This window comes from Mus caroli, unplaced genomic scaffold (genome assembly GCF_978045245.1).
Source record: "Mus caroli unplaced genomic scaffold, Mus_caroli_1 scaffold_19, whole genome shotgun sequence".
NCBI classification, from domain to species: Eukaryota; Metazoa; Chordata; class Mammalia; order Rodentia; family Muridae; genus Mus; species Mus caroli.
Genome location: NW_028227274.1, coordinates 50,573,412 through 50,594,973, shown reverse-complemented (window position 1 = coordinate 50,594,973; position 21,562 = coordinate 50,573,412). Strand labels below are relative to the sequence as shown.

General features: G+C 41.7%; 1 protein-coding gene across 3 annotated transcripts in view; it reads right to left on the bottom strand.

Annotated features, from left to right (window-relative positions):
- Znf475 (zinc finger protein 475) overlaps positions 1-21,562 on the bottom strand; it is a 48,622-nt gene that overhangs the window by 6,331 nt on the left and 20,729 nt on the right. Inside the window, exons 1-2 of one of the 3 annotated variants that reach the window (XM_085833498.1) lie at positions 11,884-11,984; positions 772-815 (exon numbers count right to left, since the gene is read on the bottom strand). Coding sequence is in view for 1 of the 3 variants with exons in the window: in XM_021150625.2 (XP_021006284.1) it covers positions 18,874-19,890 (1,017 nt within the window). In the remaining 2 variants the exon portion in view is untranslated. Of the gene's footprint in view, positions 1-771; positions 816-11,883; positions 11,985-18,873; positions 20,097-21,562 lie in introns of those variants that run through there. The other 2 variants (XM_021150625.2, XM_085833499.1) reach the window with 2 other exon arrangements.

Below are 21,562 nucleotides of genomic sequence, written 5' to 3'. Positions count from 1 at the left end.
AGACTGAAGGAGAGGCCATCCAGAGGCTGCCCCACCTGGGGATCCATCCTATAGTCACCAAACCTGGATGCTATTGTGGATTCCAGGAAGTGCTTGCTGACTGGAGCCTGATATGGCTGTCTCCTGAGAGGCTCTGCCAAAGCCTGACAAATACAGAGGCAGACCTCACAGCCAACAATTGGACTGAGTGTGGGGTCCCTGATAGAGGAGTTGGAGAAGATACTGAAGAAGCTGAGGGGGTATGCAGCCCCATGGTGGGGGAAGCAACAGTGTCAACAGGAGAGAACCCCTCCCCCTCCCCACCCCCCCGCAAGCTTCCGGGGACTGGATCACCAACCAAAGAGTACACATAGAGGGACCCATGGCTCCGGCAGCATACGTGGCAGAGGATGGCCTTGTTGGACATCAGAGGGAGGAGTGGCCCTTGGGCCTGTAGGTGTTCAATGCCCCAGTGTAGGGGAATGCCAGGGCTGGAAGACAGAAGTGAGTAGGTGGGTGGGGGAGCACCCTCGTAGAGGCAGTGGAGGGGGAATGGGATAGGGGGTTTCCGAAGGGAAGATCTGGAAAGGGGAAAATATTTGAAATGTAAATAAGGAAATTATCCAATAAAAATATAAAATTTAAAAAATTACTTCTTGTCAGGTATTTGATTACAACAATAATAAGAGTAGCTAATATAGATTAGAATTGGTGGGTAAAAAAATCACTAAGGGCAATATCATAGAGTTTTCCAGAAATCTATAGTGAAATCATTCCATATCTGTTACTTACTATAAATCTTTCTTCTTTTTCATATATCTCTTTCTATGGAATCTCTGCAGAAAAAACATAGAGGCCACAAAATGATGACCTCAGATTTTTTTTAAATAATAAGAGAAAACAATTAACCTACTATAAGTATAAAACAATGTCAATTCAGAATTTTAGTCCAGCAAAAATAGTCTTCAAAACTTAAGATCCAATAATGATTTTTTTTTTTTTTTTTTTTTTTTTTGGCCAGAACAGTTAAAGGATCCACTACTGGTAGACTTATTGAGCCAAAAATTTTAAGAGAAATTTTAAATTACAAAAGGAAATATCAGCAAATAGTCTTGTTCTGTAAGAAACAATGGGAAAGTAATATAAAACACAAATAGGTCAGTCAATAAAATAAGCTTTGAAGTATTCATAGTTTTGCCATACAGAATACTAAGCCTCTTTGGTAATGGTCTTTACGACAAAAGTATCCACGAGAGAGTTTATACTGTATCTGTACAAACCAAGTGATAGTCATCAATAACACACTGGGGAGAAAAAAACAAAATAGATAATTATTCATTTGTTTATATTTTCTTGAAATAGTTTTAATATATGTATATTGAAAGTTAAAGGCACATATTTTAATTTATATAGTAACCACTAGTGCATACAGATATGTAAGAGAAGGAACTAAAGTTGACAGGTGAGATGGGCAACCAAATATCAAATGATAAATTAACTGATCCCCAAAGAAGGAAGAGTAATAAAAGAGAAACAAAAGCACCAAACATGGTTATTGAGTGGATTGATACAGAAAGATGGCTAGCAATAAAGTCAAATGTGTTGATAATTGGTCAGGGGCGGGACTCTTATCACTGCCTACCCTTCTGCCTCTTGCAGTATTCCTCAAACAACCTTGTCTTTTTAAATCAACAATTACAGTAAATACAAATAGTCTAAGCAACACAAGGAAAAGTTATGCTGCTGGGCTCAGTGACTCATACCCAATGTTCGTAAATGTGAGGCTGAAGTACGAAGATTGTCATGAGTTCAAGGCCAACCCAAGCTACATAATATATTCTAGTCCAGCCTGGGCTACAGAGCTAGACTCCATCTCAAAAAGCCAGAATAACACAAATTAAAAGTAATAAAAGTGAAAGAGAACACATTTTCCACACTAGATTAAAAAAACAACATCCAATTTTGTGGTTTTTATTACAAGAAACACATTTTATGAACACCACCATGCAAGTTGGCTTCAAGTAAAAGAATGGGAAACATATTCCATGTGACCAGTTAGAAAATAAAAGCAGGCATGTCTTATGTTCAGGGTAGGCAGCTTGAGTCAGATAAGTAAGAGGCTGCAGGGGCATCGGCAGCCATGAGAGCCAAGCTGAGATGTGGGTTTTACTGTGATAGGAGCCGTTCAGCAAGAACGAAGCCGTAAGTGCAGGTCAGGATGTTAACCTGGTGGTTTGTGGCTAGCAGGCCAGCAGGACTATGGCATCCAATAAATGACTGTCCTGCAGATAAGGGTAAATTGGGGCCAGATATGGCAACACTATATTCTGGAAGGTGGCAGCCCAGGCCAGAATGAGAGAAATGAACAAAAGCAAACTGAAGGAAGAGGAAAACACTGTGTTCTTGACTCAAGGAGACTGATATAGTCCTAGAATTGAACCTCAGCAAACGTAACACAAACAGGAAATAGGTCTGCAATTTGATGTTAGTAGTTCTTAGAACTATTCATGCAGAAAAGGACATTTTAAATAAGAAAATGCCAGATGAAAGGGTTAGAGTATGGAGGAGAAATTCAGGTAGAATGTCCATAATAAGAATATTAAATATATAAAACTATAGGTAAAAAAAATACAAAGAAAGTTTCAAGTTTTCAGTTTAAGAACTGAGGCATGGCGAGAAAAGCTCCTTCTAGAATTTTGGAAACACTCCTTCCTGGCTTCCAGCAAGGTGGAGTCATCACTCGGTACAATGTTAAAAAAAAAAAAAAAAAAGAATTGCACTGGTGAGAAAAAGACATCAGATTTAGTACTAGCTCATACAGCAGTGACTGATGAGCATTCAGCCCTGATGGAGCAAGAAAGGTAAAGGGAAGTCTAAAGTGTGTTGATTCCCTGTACCAGCAAACTGCAGTACCCTCAGTTGCTAGACGTTCAAACTTAGACCTACAAGCAGGGAGTGCTATCAAAAGGCGCTTGAAGGAAATGAAAGCTGAGTGCAGTCAAGAGACATTTCCATGACAGGATTATAAAATAGGGTCTTCCTTCACCGTCTGAGAGAGATGGGACACTAGGGTGGATTGGAGATGTTGAGCTCAGAGGAAAGGAGAGAAAGAGGAGGAAAAGGAGGAAGGTGGTCATAGGAAAGTCAGGGTTGGCAGAGCTCACACAGAGGAAACTTCATGTCCTGGGTAACGTGATCTTCAAGGGATGAAGAGATTCAGGTTTTTGAGACAGCAAGTATCAAAATGACAGGATTGGGTGTTGTGGGATGTGATAGTGATTGAATTAGGAAAGCTACTCATTAACTAAAGAAAAAAAATGCCATAATTGAATAGAATTGCAACAAATTCCAGTGTCATTAAAGGCTCCTTCCCCCGTATGTTCTTTAGTAGGGATCGGAGGCACAAAGACAGAAACAAAGTGAATGGCTATGTTATCCTTTGGGTAAATAAAACACCATAATATATGTATGTTTTTAGAATCAGCCTGCTTTTAATCACAGCTTTTGGGCAGTCTCTTAATGGAGAAAACAGAAAACAAGACCACAATAAACAAAACAAAACAAAACAAAACAAAAAGAAACCAGTATGAATTCTGACTACCAGGAGCAAAATAGATTCTAGAAGACTAAACAGCAAATTAAGAGGCCAAGCAATTGGAGTGAGTTCCTAAAATGTGGGTTTTATTTGAGGTGTACTGTTTTTATTGACGACTACTACAGCAATAGACTGCATTCACCAAGGTGAGCAAGTGCTTGTTTCTTGTGTTTTCATGCCGTGTGGCATTGTATAGCCCACGCAAAATGACTTGGGAAGCAGAGAATTGAAGACTTAAGAGGAAGTATAAAGCACTAGCCATAGGTTCTGAGACATCTCGAGGTTCCCTACTCTGTCTTCTAGCATTTATTCACTGGGAAGGTTAATTCAATTATAGGGCTTTCCATGGAAAAATAAGACGCTCATTTTACTTCGAGGAGAGCGTATTTCTTAAGATTCCATATGGAATCTGGACCACAAGCCAAGCCCAGCGCTGAACCAAGCACAACCAGCAATGCAAATGGCATGGTTCCAAAGAAAGAAGACATTCACATCAAATTGTCATAAAGTCTCCCTTGCAAGGGAAACTTGTGAGCGAGCAGGCTGACCCAGAGGCCAGAAGACACCCTGAGAACTGTAAAGAATGTAGGAGAAAATGACTACAGTAAAAGGGAATGGTGTTCTCTGTGTCTCTTTTGAGAGCTCCCCTATGCTGTATATTTGGGATTGAACTTCAATTGACCTGAAACGTACTTCATATTCTTAACTTTGAGCATCTTCTTGCTAAGGAATGCTATTGGGGGATGTAGACAACCCATCTGCTGCTGAGGAGAAAACGTTCCCTAGTGGGTCTGGAGAGTGATATGATATCTTGATTTATTTTTTCATTAACTTCACTATTAGTGTGAAATTTCATGGAACAATGTGGCTTGTGGTCAAAGCCATTACCGTGATTACCAGAGATTTACTAGTGAGTTCTTTCTTCAGTGTTTGTAGGCAGAGATGAATCTGTGTGCACGTGTCTGTATGTGTGGTGGGTTTTGGATGGTGGAGAGTAAGAACAGGGAGAAACAACCCAACCCAGATAGAGCTAGCACAGTGCCCCTCTTGCCCATTGTGCTGTAAGCAGCATTGGATAACAACAGCAGAACAGCAGAACAGGGACAGTGAAAGTTGCCCCTAGAGGTCACAGGAGGACAGCAAGCTCTGTTCATGTGGTGGAGTTTGCCAGAGCCAGCCAACTGTTGTGCTGTGAAATCAAAGGAAGGCAAAGAAAAACCCGTAAGTCTGAACTCTCTACAGAACAAAGTATTGGAGTTAGTTTTCCCATCAACAGTTCAGATAGTACTTGTGGAACTGAAGTTTTAAAAGAGAATCTCTTTTGGAGGGCAGTCATGATAGGTCCCCTTTTTGTGAGCATTCCATAGACTCTATAATCATGTCAGGTCTTGGGGCCTCCCCTTGAGCTGGATCCCACTTTGAGCCTGTCACTGGACCTTCTTTTCTTCAGGCTCCTCTCCATTGCATCCCTGCAGTTCTTTCAGACAGGAACAAGATTCAGATATTTGCACCCAACCAATGGACAGCAGCTGTGTCACTCCTGTGGTTGAACTAGGGAAAAGCTGGAAGAAGCTGAGGAGGGTGACCTTGTAGGAGGACCAGCAGTCTCAATTAACCTGGACCCTCAAGATCTCTCAGATACTGGAACATCAACCACTAGCATACACCAGCTGATATGAGGCCCCCAACACATATGCAGCAGAGGACTGCTGGGTCTGGGTTCAGTCAGAGAAGATATACCTAACCCTCGAGAGACTAGAGGCCCCAGGGAGTTTAGAGGTCTGGTAGGGTGGGGTTGGGGGATGGGGACATCCTTGTGGAGACAGGGGGATGGGAAGAAGTATGGGATGTGGATCAGTCGGAGGGTAGACCGGGAGGAGGATAAAATCTGGAGTTTAAAATTATATATATATATAAAGAAAAAAAGTGAATCTCTAGTTGGCTGTGAGCACTGCTCAGCTGTGAAGCACTTTATGAAAGTAAGAAATACTCACTCCGTAGGTGTGTCTATCGAAGCTCACCTCTCCTCTGCTTTAGTCCTTTCCGGTGAGTGGAAAAACCAATTCAGGCCAAATATAGATATAGGTTTTTTAGAGAAAGTGTGTGTGTGTGTGTGTGTGTGTGTGTGTGTGAGAGAGAGAGAGAGAGAGAGAGAGAATTTTACTTGAATCAGTAACTTTTCATATGCTTTTAATCATTTTACTGGTCACTGGTAGAATTCTGTTATTATTTTGCATGCAGCACCTTTTACTTTTTGTTTATGCTTCTCCCCCCCCCCCCACTCTGAGGAGAGCACCTGGCAGTTGATGGTTTAGGTCAAATTTGGTTAACACAAGAGGTGAGTGAACAATTAGAAACTTTTCTTCTTATCAGTGTAATGCCTCTCATCCACTGCCTTACTTTTTACAATGAAAATTAATAGCTCTGATAGCACCATGAAGATAAGAGGGTAAAGCTTAGGACAGGGGGTGGGGGGCGGGGCTTGGAGGAAAAGCTGAAGAGAGTTATTGGCAGAAGGGGAGTAAATATGCTTCTTTCAGAGGAGCTCTGGAGCCTGATGCACCCAATCTTGATGGCCTCGGCATGGAGCAGTGTAAAGGAAACCATGGTGAAATGTGTGGCTTAGTAAACAAGAGCTTCTGAAGGATGTCTTAAAGGAAACACTGGTCCGAAGGAAAAAAAAGAAGAGCAATGTTACATGGAGTCTCAATGGAAGAGACCCTGAAAGTCAAAATGGAAGTCATTAGTAGTAATTTTAGTAAAGAATGAAGTTATGCCACCTGTTAAATTTTTACACCAGCTTTATAGTGAACACTGAGCGAACTTTTATAGTGTGTGCAGTATTACAGGATATTTAAGAGCACATGACTCAAATATGTAGCTTTAAAATTTTTTGTTTGGGTTTGTATAGTGCATGAGTGTGCGTGTGTGTGCATGTGTCTGTGTGTGTGTGTGTCTGTGCGTGTATGTTACTCCTGTGAGGAGTCATGAGTCTGAGCTGCATGCATGTACCAAGCCAGTGCATGTGGAGGTCAAATGACAACTTATAGCAGTTTATTCTCTCCTTCCATCAAGTGAGTCCCAGGGATTGAACTCGGGTTGTCTGGCTTGGTGGCAAGCACCTTTTATCCTGCTGAGCCCTGTCACCAGCCTAGATTTATTTCTTGTCACTGAAGCATTTTTGTCTGTTCTTCTTAAGGAGAACATTTCAGTGAGGCTATGCCAAAGAAACCACATAGTAGTGCAAATTACATTCTTATTACTAAATCTGTATTGAAATTAAATAAACTACCAGACCTCTCCCCCAAATAAGCCATGATTTATATATTATTTGGAAATAGTCTTAAAAACAGAGCTTTGCCATCCCTGTCTGGGGGACTGTGTTATAACATCCCTGTATCAAAACAGCCCTATTACTTATGTTTACCTGAGACCATTCATTAACCTAAAAGTAAACAAACAAACAAAAAGAAAGGCCAACCAACAAACAAACACTCAAGGGACCACAAAATTAAAAAGTATTGTAAAAGGTAAAGAGAGCATTGATCTAAACCACAACTCCCAGCAATCTAACAGAAGACACGCCTGCTTTCAGATGTTGTCCAAGCATATGGCTGTAATCATTCATCTGTAATGATACAAGCCAAAACATCGAAATTCAAAACAGTGGTGACCATGAGAGAGGTAGACATGACAGTCCTTACCCTGTCTCAAAACTGGCTTTTGAGCTGTCCTTTCTATCTGTGTGTATTTTGTCTCTCAGATGGAGCATGACTCGTCACTGGCCCAGCCAGTGTATGACTATCTGGATTTAATCAACTATTTCCCAACTCCAGAAAAGTCAGTAAGACAGTGGTATTCTAAATAGTGATGGTGCCAATATGGTTTGAGCAGAAACCAAGCAGAGGTGCCTGCTGGAGGGACAGCTGTGACTGATTCAAATGGTGCCTGCACCAAAGGCCATGTAGGAAGAAAAGAGTAGGCATCTCTTAGTGATTCAACTGCATTGGAAATACTGGTGCTCTGGAAGTTGCTGTTGCCATGTGCCAGACTCTGTATAGGGAACAGAACCAAGAACTTACCCTAAGCAGTAGGTACAACCACACTGAACTCACATTCCTTGAGAAACATTCTTTAACTCTATGAGTGAATATCAGGCTGATGGATCCCCATTTGCCTATGTATAACTCACAACACATGAAACGGTTCAAAAAACCAGAGGAAGGGAACATAAGAAGGGCTTCTACTGAGTAGAGACAGTGTTTCCTTGACCTCTATGCCTATTGGTGTGTATTAGCTTGGGCTGATTATTTGAGAACTGGTTTCTGGCAAGGAACCATTTTAGACGGCTAAACTTTTGTGACCCTTTAAACTTCATAAGAGATTTGGTGTTTGGCCAGTACAAACAGCCTCATGATCTAGAACAATGGTCTGTAGTAACTCCCAACTATTAATTTATTTTTGTTGCTACTTCATAACTGTAATTTTACTACTGAGTGCTCAGTGTCTCAGTTCCTAAGGCCATCAGAAATATGTGTTTCTCAATGATTGTGATTCACAGGCTGAGAATCACTGGTCTAGAAACTTTTGTAGGTCATCCAAGTCGTGGCTGGAAGCAGAGTGAGTGGCAAAACGTGAGCCCTTCTTCACAGTGCATGGACACATGAATCCCTTGGGCATGCCCATTTAGTCTATCAGGTCCCACGGTGTCCTCTTTATAGGAACTCCATAGACTGGCCTCTATCAGTATCCTTTAGATCTCAGATTGCAAGTAGATGGACCATAGTCCTTTCAGCTAGTAGTGTGCTGTAGTTCAGTGGTTCTCGACATGGGGATCAAGTGGCCCTTTCACAGGAGCATAAGACCATCAGAAAACACAGATATTTACATATGATTCATAACAGTAGCAAAATTACAGTTATGAAGTAGCAACAAACATAATTTTATGGTTGAAGGTTACCATAGCATGGGTAACTATATTAATGGGTCACAGCATTAAGGAAGGTTGGGAACCAATTCTTTAGTTGGTCAACCTGTTGTTCCTGTAAGTTCAAAAATTATTATTTTAAGGTCCTACTCTCTAGGATACAACAGACATTTACTTTTAGTGTTCACTGTACAGCCTGATCTATCCCCGAAAGCATTGAAGTGTGACTTTAAGCAGCTTATTCTTCCAATCCTTTGACCATCATAGTAAAAAGAATTTGCCTCATATTTAATTTCTACAACATGATTTATTACATTAACACATCAGTGGCTAAGAAAGCTTTGTTATTTGACCAGGGAACTGGTTTTTTAACTGCCATCTCCTAAAAGTAGCAATCCAAAAGGATGAATCTCTGGTGGTGAAATTAGAAAACCAAAACAGAAGCAAAGAAGAGGCCCCTAAAATTACCTATAAATACAACAGTGGCATGGATGTTATGGGGATGGTCAGATGCTTCCTGACTGAATGTAATGCCTGATCTACAGGAAGAAACTTGTGCCTGGTTGAGTACATCTGCCAAGAATCCATGGCTGGAGAACTCAAGGGTCCCAGAGGTAAATTCATTATTATTATTTTGCTAAATAGATTTACTCTCAAACTGAGCTCTAAATACATATCTCTTTGTACATAAATTTTATGTAACAATATAATCAGTAGGTTGCCTATAGTGAATGCTACATAAAACTTGATCTCAACTGCAACCACGTCATTTCTGATTGTTTACATTATTATTCATAACAGTAGCAAAATTAGATTTATGATGTAGCAAAAAAATAATGTTATGCTTGGGGTCATCACAACATGGGAAATTATATTAAAGAGTCAGTGCATTAGGAAGGTTGAGAGCCCGTGCTTTAGTTTGAAGTACAAGGGAGGTTTGAAGCTATCCTCAGGAATAAGACGCTACTACATTAAGGGGTGAATTCAGTGACAAAAACCATGACTTTGTTGTGCATCCATGATCCTAAACCAAATCCACCATCTGTCGTCAACGAGGAACCATGTACTGCCTTTGAGAGAAACCAGCAAAGCCCCCATTTATGCATCTGTTCTGTTCTCAGGACTGCCTTAAAAGTCACAGTGCTTACAACACTGTGAGTTCTTATTCCCTTGGGCTGTGAGCTGTGGGCTGTGGTGTGTGTGTGTGTGTGTGTGTGTGTGTGTGTGTGTGTGTGGCCCAGGGAAGCACTTTCCTAGCCAGTTGCTTTGTAAGGAGCAGTGGCTGTCTTGATATTAGACTTTCCCTTTAAATGAATTTGCTTCTTTACAAATGCAGCCTTGTCTGAGGCATGGGGTTTTGCCCTTAAGATACTTTCTTCCTTCTCTTATTGTGGTGCAGGAAACCTTGCCCCCTGTTACTATAAGCTGGCAGGCCAATGAATCTCAGGAATCCACCTATTTGAATCTCGCCCACATTGGGATTATAAACCCTCCCTACCACAGATGGTGTGGGTTTTTTGTTTTTGTTTTTTTTTTTTTAATGCATTTTGGAGATGGAAAGGTCCTCAAGTTTGCAAGGCAAGTGCTTTGCCACCTGAGCCATTTCCCAGCCAAGGAACAGTCTCTTGCTTAAACAATTTTTCCATTTTATCTTATTTGAGGTTAAAACTAAAACTGACCTTACCATTGATACCATTGGAGGATATTGATTTTCTGGATAAATTCTTGCCCTAAAAATGACTTTCTTAGAATAATATTGATACAGGATGTTTTGGTGTTTTGTTTCGGAGCTCATCAGTTGGATGACAGCCCTCACTCTCATGGTTAGGTGGCTTCTAGGTGACAGAGTCAAACCAAACAAGGAGGAAGCACTGAGGGGAACCCACAGGCAAGATGGCAACTATCCAGTGACCATAGAGGGGGCAAACAAGAGATAGATAGTGGCAGCTGGACTTAGGGCAGAAAGTTGTTTTCCATGACTCATTTTTCTATGGTTTAGATGCAAAAGACCCCAGCTCAGGGAGTGTGCTTAGGAGTAGATTTCTATATAAACAAAACCAAACAAACCAAAGCCCACCATGTCAGATAGGCCAGAAATAATTCTAATTTTACGAGGCAAGGTATTTTTTTGATTGTTTTTTGCTTTATAAATTTTCCCATCATGGAGGTGAGTTGCCCTTGTTGCCTATAGTGCCCCTATCTTCCTTCATCTTGAAGTTGGGAACAATGCCTTTATGCTTTGGTGTTCTCTGATTCAAGCTAGCCTGGGATGTGAATGTTCCTCCAAGACTTTAAAGATGGGGTCGTGGTATTAGAGGCAGGTAGCTGGACAAAAATATGAGAAACTTACTGAATTCCTATATTGGGCATTTGTCGAGTTATATTTCGTATGTAAGACAATATGGTTCTGGGGAAGGCCATAAAAAGACACAGGAAGTGAGGAGGAGAAGAGCTATGTAGATAAATGGCAACTGAGAGAAGAGAGCTTAGGTAAGATTCTCTTGATGCTCTCTGCCCAATCACACGGCAGAATTTGTGCCTCATGCGGCTCAGGGACATGCCTGCTCGTCTGGACTCTGCCAGCATATGTTCAACTACATTTGATGTGGTTCCAAAACTCACGGAGAAGAATTTAGTGCTGATGCTAGAATTTGGATGGGTAGCAATCATGTTCCAAACCATAAGCATTGGTGTATATTACTAGGAAATCTAGATGCATGCATTTGGGGCTGGAAGCAAGTATTGAAAAGCGTCAGGTTTATGAAGACATGTTAAGATAGGTTAACATTTTTGTCAGATTTTCTTTATTGGGTGTGTGTGCATGTACAGAAGTTAACTTGCATGACTTGGTTCCCTCTTTTTACCATGCAGATCTCAGAGATAGAAGTCACTGTCAGGCTTGGCAGCAAGCAACTTTACCCAGTGATCCATATTGCCAGCCCAAGATAGACCAACTTTTAAATAATGTAGCTATAGTTTTATTGAGTTTATGACTGAATAATATTTGGTGTATAAGCATCTGGTCCTATGCTCTCACAGGAGTAACACATAATTAACATTTATCTGTCTAAAGAAGCAGCAAGCAAAATATAGGTATTCTGGTGCAAATCCATGAAGGAATATCAGCTTGTATCAGAGTCTTGCTACTTCTGATGCAATCTGAGGCAGACCTTCTACGTTTAAGTTGCATGTTACTACCATTTGTATAGGTGTTATCCTTTAAATTTTTTTTTATAAAGAACATATATAGTAAATTTTCTGTTAAAACTCTAAAGCTCTTCCCAGTACACACACTTCACACATTCCATATCTGTCCACAGGTTCACCTGGCTTGGCTTTTAGAGCCAATACTGTTAAAAAACAAAAGAGCCAGGATTGTTACCTTATTGTTGTTCTTTTACACCTGAGAGCCACAGGATCTTAGGATGCTGCCCTGATATTCCGGCATGGTTGGCCCCAAGGAAAGATGATCAAGTGTCATGTGGAGTTGGTCATTAAGTAGCCCAGCTGGCAGCATCATCAAAAGGCACTTTATGAGGTAAGGTTGGCTTTCATGACATCAGCACTGAGGAGCAGTTGAGCTAGGGCCACTGAAGATGACTAAGTGTGAGAACCACAGGCCACTTATTGTGTGATCTATCATCTCCAAAAGGAGTCCCATGTCACTCTTGGATTTATGGAGAATAGAGGCAAGCAGTTCTAAGAACCTTCCTTAGTCTTGACTTCAGGAACTCAGTTTAACAGAGGGCACAAAGGGAACAAACACTAAGAACACTCTCAGAGTTAGCCTTCCTCCTCATTCTCATGAGCTGAATAGCATGGTAGACGTGCCTGATAGTGAATTTAAGAAATATAAACAGATTGCAGCCCCTCCATCTTCCCACTGCTAGTGGATACACTTGTTTTGTTTTAGTTTTGTTTTGTTTTGTTTTTTCTGCATTCAGCATCCTCCTGAAATAAAGAAGCACACATCCTACAATTAGCTCTTTCTGTGCACCGGCGATCCTAAGTCCTGGTGCCTGCTTCTCTTCTGGGGTCTTACCTCTTCTGGACACCTCAATTCGCTCTTCCTCTCCACTGAATTATTTTAGTCATTCAATGTAGTCTCAATGCTTCTATTGTTTAAAGAAACCCCTACTTCTAAGTTATTCACTTATTTTCTCTTACACTGGAGAGCGAAATTTCTCAAAACATACCCACATGCTCCAACCAAATGCGTGTGTTCCTTCCAACATTCATAGGTAAATCTACATGTCCAAAAGAAAAGTTATTTTCAGTTCTGGCTCTACTTCCTCTCTGAGCATGCCTACTGCTGTTCTTCTTGTGCTGATAATTTCACAGCTACCACCTTCCAGAGCTTGCTCTCTCTCTCTCTCTCTCTCTCTCTCTCTCTCTCTCTCTCTCTCTCTCTCTCTCTCTCTCTCTCTCACCAGGCCCTTCTAGTCAATCATATTTTTGGATATTCATTCTTCAACCCCTTCAGGGGTCAGCTTCAGTCTTTCTTTTTCATTTTTAAGATTTATTTTATTTGCATTGTAGTTTTGTTTGCACCTATATCTGTGTGTACTTGGTGCCCAAGAGGTCAACAGAGGGGCCTCAGATCCCCTGGAATTGGAATTAGAGATGGTTGTTAAGCTACCATGTGAATCTTAGACTCTGAATTCTGTTCCTGCTCAAGAATAGTAAGTACTCAACTGCTGAGCCAGTCTAGCCCCTAGTCTGGTTTTGTAATCCTGCACTTGTTCAGATTTCGATAATTACTAATAACCAACAAATGGACATCCCAGCCGTGTCCTCTCTTCTTAGTCCCAAACTCATACATCTCAGCTCAGATTACTTAAATATCCTGGTAACATTTTAATTTCTGGAATGAAACCATTCCCAGTGGCATCCCTTTCCCTCTTAGAAAGCAGCACGATGAAACCTGGTGTTCCCACTAAAATATGGGAGTCCTCCTTGGTCTTCCTTACCCCACTTCATCTCCAAGTCTGCCACCGATCACTGGATTCATGGTACAGCTAAGCAACTGGTGTACTGATCTGTGGAGGGCAGCTTGAGATATCACCACTGCCGAAGTGCCACCCCTACAGCTGCTTCTAGTGCAAAATCATCCCCCATGAGGTGCCAGCCACATGTGGGCTCTTTAGCTCCACTGTAAGGTCAGACCACAGTCTCCCCCTATAGCCATACCTTCATTCCAACCTGCTCCTTAAAGGCTTTCACAGGCCATGGGTCTTAGATGAAGAATCTCCCTTGAGGTTTTCTCTCACCAAGGTTCTCAATGTTGCCTCCCATCACAACACACTGGGCTATCAAAATTTAATACTATCTGATAATTTTTTTACTTTTGCTATCATTTCCTCCTAAGACTAAGAGCTGGGTCTATAGTTTTTGTTTGTTTGTTTGTTCATTTGTTTGTTGTTTTGTTATAAGTATATATTTGTGTTTAGGCCAACTCCCAATGATGAATTCTTGTAAGTCTGCTAACTTGTTTCCTCTTTGTATTGCCTAATGATTAGGCTTCCCAGGGTAACAATAATCCCACCTTTCCATGCTGGGAATTGCAAACACAGGTACATTAATTACTCCTGAGGTTCTAACATGCCTTCTCGGACACTTGATATGCTCATTTAGATTTAGAACTAGCCCTAGCACCACTTTAGAACCTGCTACCTAACTCTAGGCAACTCTTTCTTAACCTCAAACTTCCTACCAGACAATTAGAGAAAATTTAGAGCAGATTACACGCACAAAGTGCTGATGGTTAAAACAATGCTGAGTGATGTTGTTCCTTCTAAAGTCATGCTGAATCTTAATCCTCAGTGGAACACATATTGAGGCTCAGGATGTGGGCAGTGACCTTTGTGAATAAAATTAACACCTTTATCAATGGGATCAAGCTTGAAGCTAATGCTTCTCCTGTTGTGAAAACAAGCATTAGCCAGAACAGCATCTAGCCCCCATCTTGGACATAGAACATTCCTCCAGACAGCAGTGCTGCTGGTACTTTGACCTTGTGCTGCCTTGTCTCCAGAATGTGAGACTCAAATCTTCATTCTTCATAAATTACCCTGTCTCAGGCATTTTTCATAGTAGAATGGATGAATACATAAAGATACTCAATAAAAAGTTCATAATTTCCCTTCATGTCCCTAGACTCCGTGTTCTTTCTATTTAACAGAAATCCATGCACAAATATGAAAATGGGGTCCATATCTGCTCTACCTTTCTTGTTGAGACAGTCCCATTAGATATTTTGCCTTCAAGAAATGAGATTCACCCCCGGAAACAGCACCTCTAGCTAATATAACTATAATCTAATATAATCTAATATAACTATAATCTAATATAATCTAATATAACTATAATCTAATATAATCTAATATAACTATAGCCCCGAATAACTGGAGTTCATGATTGTACTCTACAGGAATCTTCTTAGATTTTGGATGTTAAAATAAAGGGGTGGAGCTGGAGGAGCTGGAGAGATGGCTCAGTGGTTAAGAGCATTTGTTGTTCTTGCAGAGGACTGAGGTTCAATTCCCAGTATCTGCATGGTGGCTCACAACCATCCATCACTCCAGTTCGCAGGAATTTAGTATTCTCTTTTGACCTCTGAGGACACCGGACATGCATGCACTGCACACACATACATTAGAGAAAAACATTCATACATAAAAAAGAAAAGAAAAGAGGTGTAGGGGCTGCAGAAGTTGCTCAGCAGTTAACAGCACTCAAGGACCTAAGTTCAGTTCCCGGCACCCAGATAAGATAGCTTGCAACCACCTGGAAATTCAGCTGCAGGGCGTTTGGACACTTTTGTTCTCCTAGGGCACCTTCAATCAGGTACACATGCCTACACATAGCCACACACCTTTCCACATACACATAATTAAAAAGAATAAAGAATAATTTTTTTTTTGAAAAAGGCAGTTCCATATTTGACAATGTAGAAGGCATTAAAAAGAAAGAGCAGCAGATGGCAGCACCAGATGCTAGTGATGTGTTCAGCCGCAACCTGAACCCCGGAGATGCCAAAAGTACTCAGAGTCAAGTCCAGAGAGACAGTCTTCTGTACAAAAGATAGCATCCTTTAATAAAAAATAATTTCAGCTTCACAACGTAAGGCAGGATTTGTATAAACACTTCATATGTTACCAACAGAATCCTAAGACAGTCGATCCCTAGCCTTACTTAGAGAAGGTCATTAGGCAAAGAGTGAATTTGGGTTTATAATTACGTGTTCAACTATCATCCTGTGCTGCAAGTAACTGGAAGAGGTCTCAAGCTAAAGACGGTAACAATCAGCTTCCAAAAAACAAACAAAAAAAAAAGAACCAACTTGTTAACATTTATTTTTTGTTTTAAGATAAGGAATAATAATGGGTTCTATCATATTCTTCAGAAGATACCATGGAGAAATACTTGCAAAACGAGTGTTCTATTAACCTAACACAATAGTAAAGTTGAAAACAATAATCTGTATTTTTCCACACCGTCCATCAAAATGTCATATGACATTTTTAACTAGGTGTAGCTCACCCAAGCCTTTCTTCTTTCACAGGAAGAGAATGTCACAATCCTGATCACAACGACATAGGACCAGACAATGGTGCCCCTAGGACAACAGACTTTTGCATAATTCCACATTAAGGTTTTTATTCCCCTTAAACACTGCTAGAGCACTTCACAAAAGATCACACAGAGTGGATCTGGCTCTGTATTTCAGATTATACATAGCAGCAGAGTTTGAGTTCATATAAGGATAAAGTGAGGTGCCCACTTAGATCTCACAGGCATTTATTTTTGTTTTCTTTGATTGACTGCATCATAAGAGAACCTTCAATTGTAGGACCATCCTCAGCAGCAATGTAGCTGGCCATCAAACCTCACTGTCACCCAGTGAGAGAGAGAGCACACTGTTTCCCCAATCGTCCCTGTTATTGTGGACATATTTTTTTCCTCTCTGGAATTTGGGTTGAGCTCCTTAAGAATATCAGGCAAGAATAGCTGATGTTAATCCAAGATCAGATCAAGAACTCCAAAGTAAAACTGCTCTAATTGACAGGAGAAAGAGATGAAGCAGGCATCCAGATTGTAAAACGCAATGCACTTCAGTCAGCCAAAAGTCAGCTGTCACAGGCAGATTCAACTCCAGAATCTAATGATGTATAGGTCAGCGCTCTTTATGAAAAACAGATGAATCGTTGTATGAAGTGGCAAGTGGTGTGAGGGAGCTAAAATTCCAACAGACGGGATCCAGAAAGCAAAGTGAACTCGTCAGGAAAGGCGTTCTGAATAGACCTTAAAAGCAATGTCCGAGGGTACACATAACATCCATCACTTCCAAAATATCTTATGCTTTAGGGAAACCTAAAACTTGCTCCATTTTAATTCACCCAAGCTTGATTTAAATTTGGATATGACCTGTCAGTGTATTCACTGGGACTTGTATGGTTCCCAAATATGTCAGGAAACAGGTAACAATGGTGGGTGTCACTTTGCTACTGACACATGGCAGGCAATGCCTTTGAGGGTTTGGGTGCACACTGGCAACATCCAGTCTTCTAGGGACCTCCCTAGAGGCTCACAGTCACACAGGCATCATGTAGATACCACCCCTGCTGACACCTTCTCCTCCAGACAACTGGGTGGGTGGAAGAGGGAGGTGGCTTTTTTGTGACACCACAGGCCAAGTCAGTCGGTCTCTTTCGGCAGTTGTGACTGAGAGAACATGCCATGCCTAGCTGGTTGGCTTCAGTCTTGGAGCACAAAGTATGTGTTCCAACAATAAGCACAAGAGTCCTGATCGTACTCCTCGCTAGCTCTAGATCTGTAATGAGAATGTTTAAAGTAAAGGCATGCGACCAAGAAATGGGGCTGTGCGTTCGAATGCTGGGATGGTCACTGATTGGTGGCCCTAAGACACAAATCCTTTTACTCTCTGTTTCCAGACCCCAAACTTCTTGGAAGAAAAGCAACAAGCAGAGGATGGGAAAACCAGATCAGGCTTCTGAGACCAGCTCAGAACCCATGCCTCACTTAAGCATTTGGTTTTCCATAGGGCAAAGAATCTAGCCATTTTTATTTATTTTGTTTTGTTTGTCTTCAATATTCACTGGAAAAACTGTTCCGCATGTTGGTCTGACTTGTCTGCTCTAGGATGGCTGTCATGGGATCTTCAAAACTAATAAGTCCATAATTTTTAGTCATGGAAACTAGGAACACGGACTAGACAGTTCTCAGAGTAATAAAAAGTAAAAGCAAGAGAAATTAGATCATAATAAAAGATGTGCCCTTATCGCTCCAGTTTAATAAGGGTCCAAATTACCTTTGTTTCCTTAAACTCCTCAATTTTTAAGCAGTATCTGGCTAAAGACTGTTGTCAGGAGGTCATGAGTAGGGGGTTTGAGCATGCCTGGAATTCAAACAGCCATGAGGAAAGACCACCTCCTATTTCTTACAGTTGACATATAGGATGTGACAGGGCAATCAATGTCCTGATTTTAGGGCAGGATATCCATTGGCCACCTTCATAACTATCCCCACCCAATCCTCCTAATGGTGAGACCCCGAAGTAAAAGGCTAATAGCTTTAACTTTATAGGCTGATGATACCTGGGCTCATTGTTTAGAATGACTGAGGTTGGGGGACACCATCTTGTGAATGGTCTCCATAATGGGTACAGAACAACACAGGGCTGAGGACTTCCCAGAACCATGCATACATATGTAGTTGCTTCAGCATCCACGAAAGGGTTACCCCCCACCCCACCCCACACACACACTTATAATCATGTATGCCTTCAACAAAATTGCACTGCATCTGCAAAGCACACAGACTTAGCAAGCATTCCAGTGTTTAATTACTGCTAAAGTCATTCGGGGTTTTTGACACAGATTCTATTTTAGTAAGATAAACTCAGCATAACCCAATATTGCCAAAACCGAATTCCTAAGGTAGATGACTAAAATAAACCAGCAATAAACATTGGCTGTTGGGTTGGGAATCATATCTCTGTAATGTAGACACAGCATTAATGACTCATTTTAAGTAACAGTCTCTCCCAGGGATTACTGGGACGAGGGATCAGAGAAAACAGTCCATTTCTTTTAGGCTGTAGGACTGAAGAGGATTATGAACAAGCCAGACAAGGATTCTGTTAGGTCTACTTTGCAAAAATAGACACACACGCAGCCCCTGGAGTCCAAAAGGAGATCCACTTGGACAGGCTGCTTTGAGACACAAGTAAGGCTTTGGTAGAAACCATCGTTGGGGCTGAGGTGGCTGACTCTAGGAATAGTTCTCTCATCCTTTTGAAGATGTAGTGTGTCCCCAGTCCACCTACTTCATCTTACATGACACCAGTTACCTTGTCCCCATTGGGTGATTCCATGTTCCTCTGTTGCTTGGAATTAGTGGGTGGATTTGAACCGCCTTTCCTTTCTATGTTCGAATTTGAAGTTTTTGGTTGAGACTTACAACTTCTCTGGTGTACAGGTAGGCGGTCCACAGCAAAAGTCCGGCCACAATTCGGGCAAGGCACAAGTGCGGCTTGACTCGCCCCCTCTTGGCTGGACTGTCCAGTTGGAAGGGGTTGAGGCTTCTGGGGCAGTGGCCGACGCAGCTCTCTAGGGAGTTGGTCATTCTCAATTTTCCACTTTTCCAAGCATTTGGGCTCATGGATAGGAAGGGACAGCGTGCCAAATTCCCTACCACAAATGTAACAGATGAGAGTCCTTGGTCGGGCTGGGATGCCGCTAGAAGCTTTCTTGAGACCAGTAGGAATATTAGAACTACCCATGCTTGGTGGTCCAGGATTCTCACCCTTTGGCTTGCAGCTTCTCTGGTGAACCAGGAGACGGTCTGGCAAGAATGTGCGGCCGCAGTTTTCACAGGGCAGCAGCTGAGCCTGGGCACTCTCAAATGCTTCCTCATTGGCTGCCTGAAGGTTGTAGGAGTCAGTGCCACTGATGGGCTGCGGTTTGGAGGGTTCTGGCCTCCTCAGGTGCTTGGGTAGTTTGCTGTTCTCAATGCGCCACTTCTCCAAGCACTGGGGCTCATGAATGGCAAGTGACTGGGACCCAAATTCTCGGCCACAAATATAGCATATCCGGAACCCTGGCCTGCGGGATGGGATCACAGGGGGTCTAGGCTGGGTTTCTGACATAATTCGACTTGAGCGTTTTGATAGAATCACTGTTCCCGGTCTCCTTTTCTGAGTGTTAGCCTTTATGTTTTTGGTTAGACCGCCACACTGTGTTTCCTGCAGAAGGGTTGAATGGAGGTCACTCGGCAGGGTAGCCTGCTGGATAACGAAGGTGGGCTCTTTGGAGCGGTGGATAGTTCCTTGTGATTGGCTGGAAATCCTTTCATTTCCTCTTTCCATGAACACAGGAGGCTTTCTCTAGTACTTGCTGGAGTTTCAGATCACACTGGTTCTCGGCTACTGCTTAGACTTGGAGGCTAGTGACACTGACTTGCCCTGGGCTTCCACATGTTGCCAATACTTGGATCAGTGACTCAGAGCGTCATTGGAGGGCAGCAGTCCGAAATGTGGGAAAGTCCCCATTAAGCCTTAGATGTCTCCAAGATCTGTAAGGAACAGGAGATATAAATCAAGACGTTACTACACACAGACACACACAGACACACACAGACACACACACATCCCTTAGATCATAAACTGTTAAAAGACAGCATTTTTTTTTTAAATTGGCCATGTAGTCTGTTTGGCTAGCTTAGTAACTACCCGTGCATTAGAGATACTCACGAAACATCAACACAAATGGGAATAGTTCATTTACAAATTGCAGTGTACTGAAATTAACAGAGCAGAATTATTCAAAAAGAAGGCTGAAGATGACATCCCATTGACATGGATGACACAAACTAACAGTCTGAGTTCAGGAAGTGGAATGTCCAAAGAAGAGAAAGACGAAGAGAAATACAAAACTACAAACAAAAATTAAAGAGATCAACAGACCCGGTAGAAAACCTTCACGATCGCACAAACACCTCCTTCAGGGATTCTTAACTCTTCAGTGACGTAGACTCCTTTGGTAATTGTGAAAACATCGGGTTTCTCGGGATGTTTAAAAACAAACAAAAGTTGTTTTTTTTAAACATTATTTAAAGGTGAAACACATTTTGTTGAAATGTGTTAAGTATTTGAGGTGACACTGTGTATTAAGGAATGGAGTGTCATAGACTTCTTGAGTATCATGCACTGAAGAGCCTGGATGAGATAACTGTGTATCTTTCTTGTGACTGTGCTGCTCAGGCATTGCTCTTTTTTTTTTTTTTTTTTTTGAGACAGGGTTTCTCTTCATAGCCCTGGCTGTTCTGGAACTCACTTTGTAGACCAGGCTGGGCTCGAACTCAGAAATCTGCCTGCCTCTGCCTCCTGAGTGCTGGGATTAAAGGCTTGTGCCACCATGCCCGGCTTCAGGCATTGCTTGATGTATATTTTGCCAACCAGTTTTGGGAAAGAAAGAAAGAAAAAATATGGTCCCTGGTTTTCTGAAACAAACTAGAAGAAAAAGCTAATAGGATAATGAGACCTCACTATGGGCAGAAGCATAAGGTGTTTTCATCTTGGGAGAAATCATGAGTGAATTTTATTGTGGGTTGACAAGCTAATTCTATCAGAAATCTTGGATCCTTGTTCATTTTCTGGGTCACTGGGTCAGGGCTGGAGCCCGAAAGCATCCATTTAGGTTGCAGGCTCTGCACCAGACCTGAGGTTCAGCATACATCAGCAAACATATGAGCTTAGAGTGCTAATATGTAAACCCCAGGTATAAGGTTTATAAGGGACAAAAAGAACTGTGAGATCTGAGCCCAGTGTCTGTATTTCTGGTGCCAAGAAAAGCCTGAACCTTTGTAGTTTGGAGATCAACTCAGGTCTGGCACAGAGGAGGAAGTGATTCTTCATCCTGACAGCTCCTGAGGCAGTGATGCTAACACGTGGCAACCAAAGAATGTGTTGGCTCAAACACAGTGGCCTGCAGACAAAATGAAGCTCAGAGAAACGGATCGCTTTCTCAGTATCATTAGAA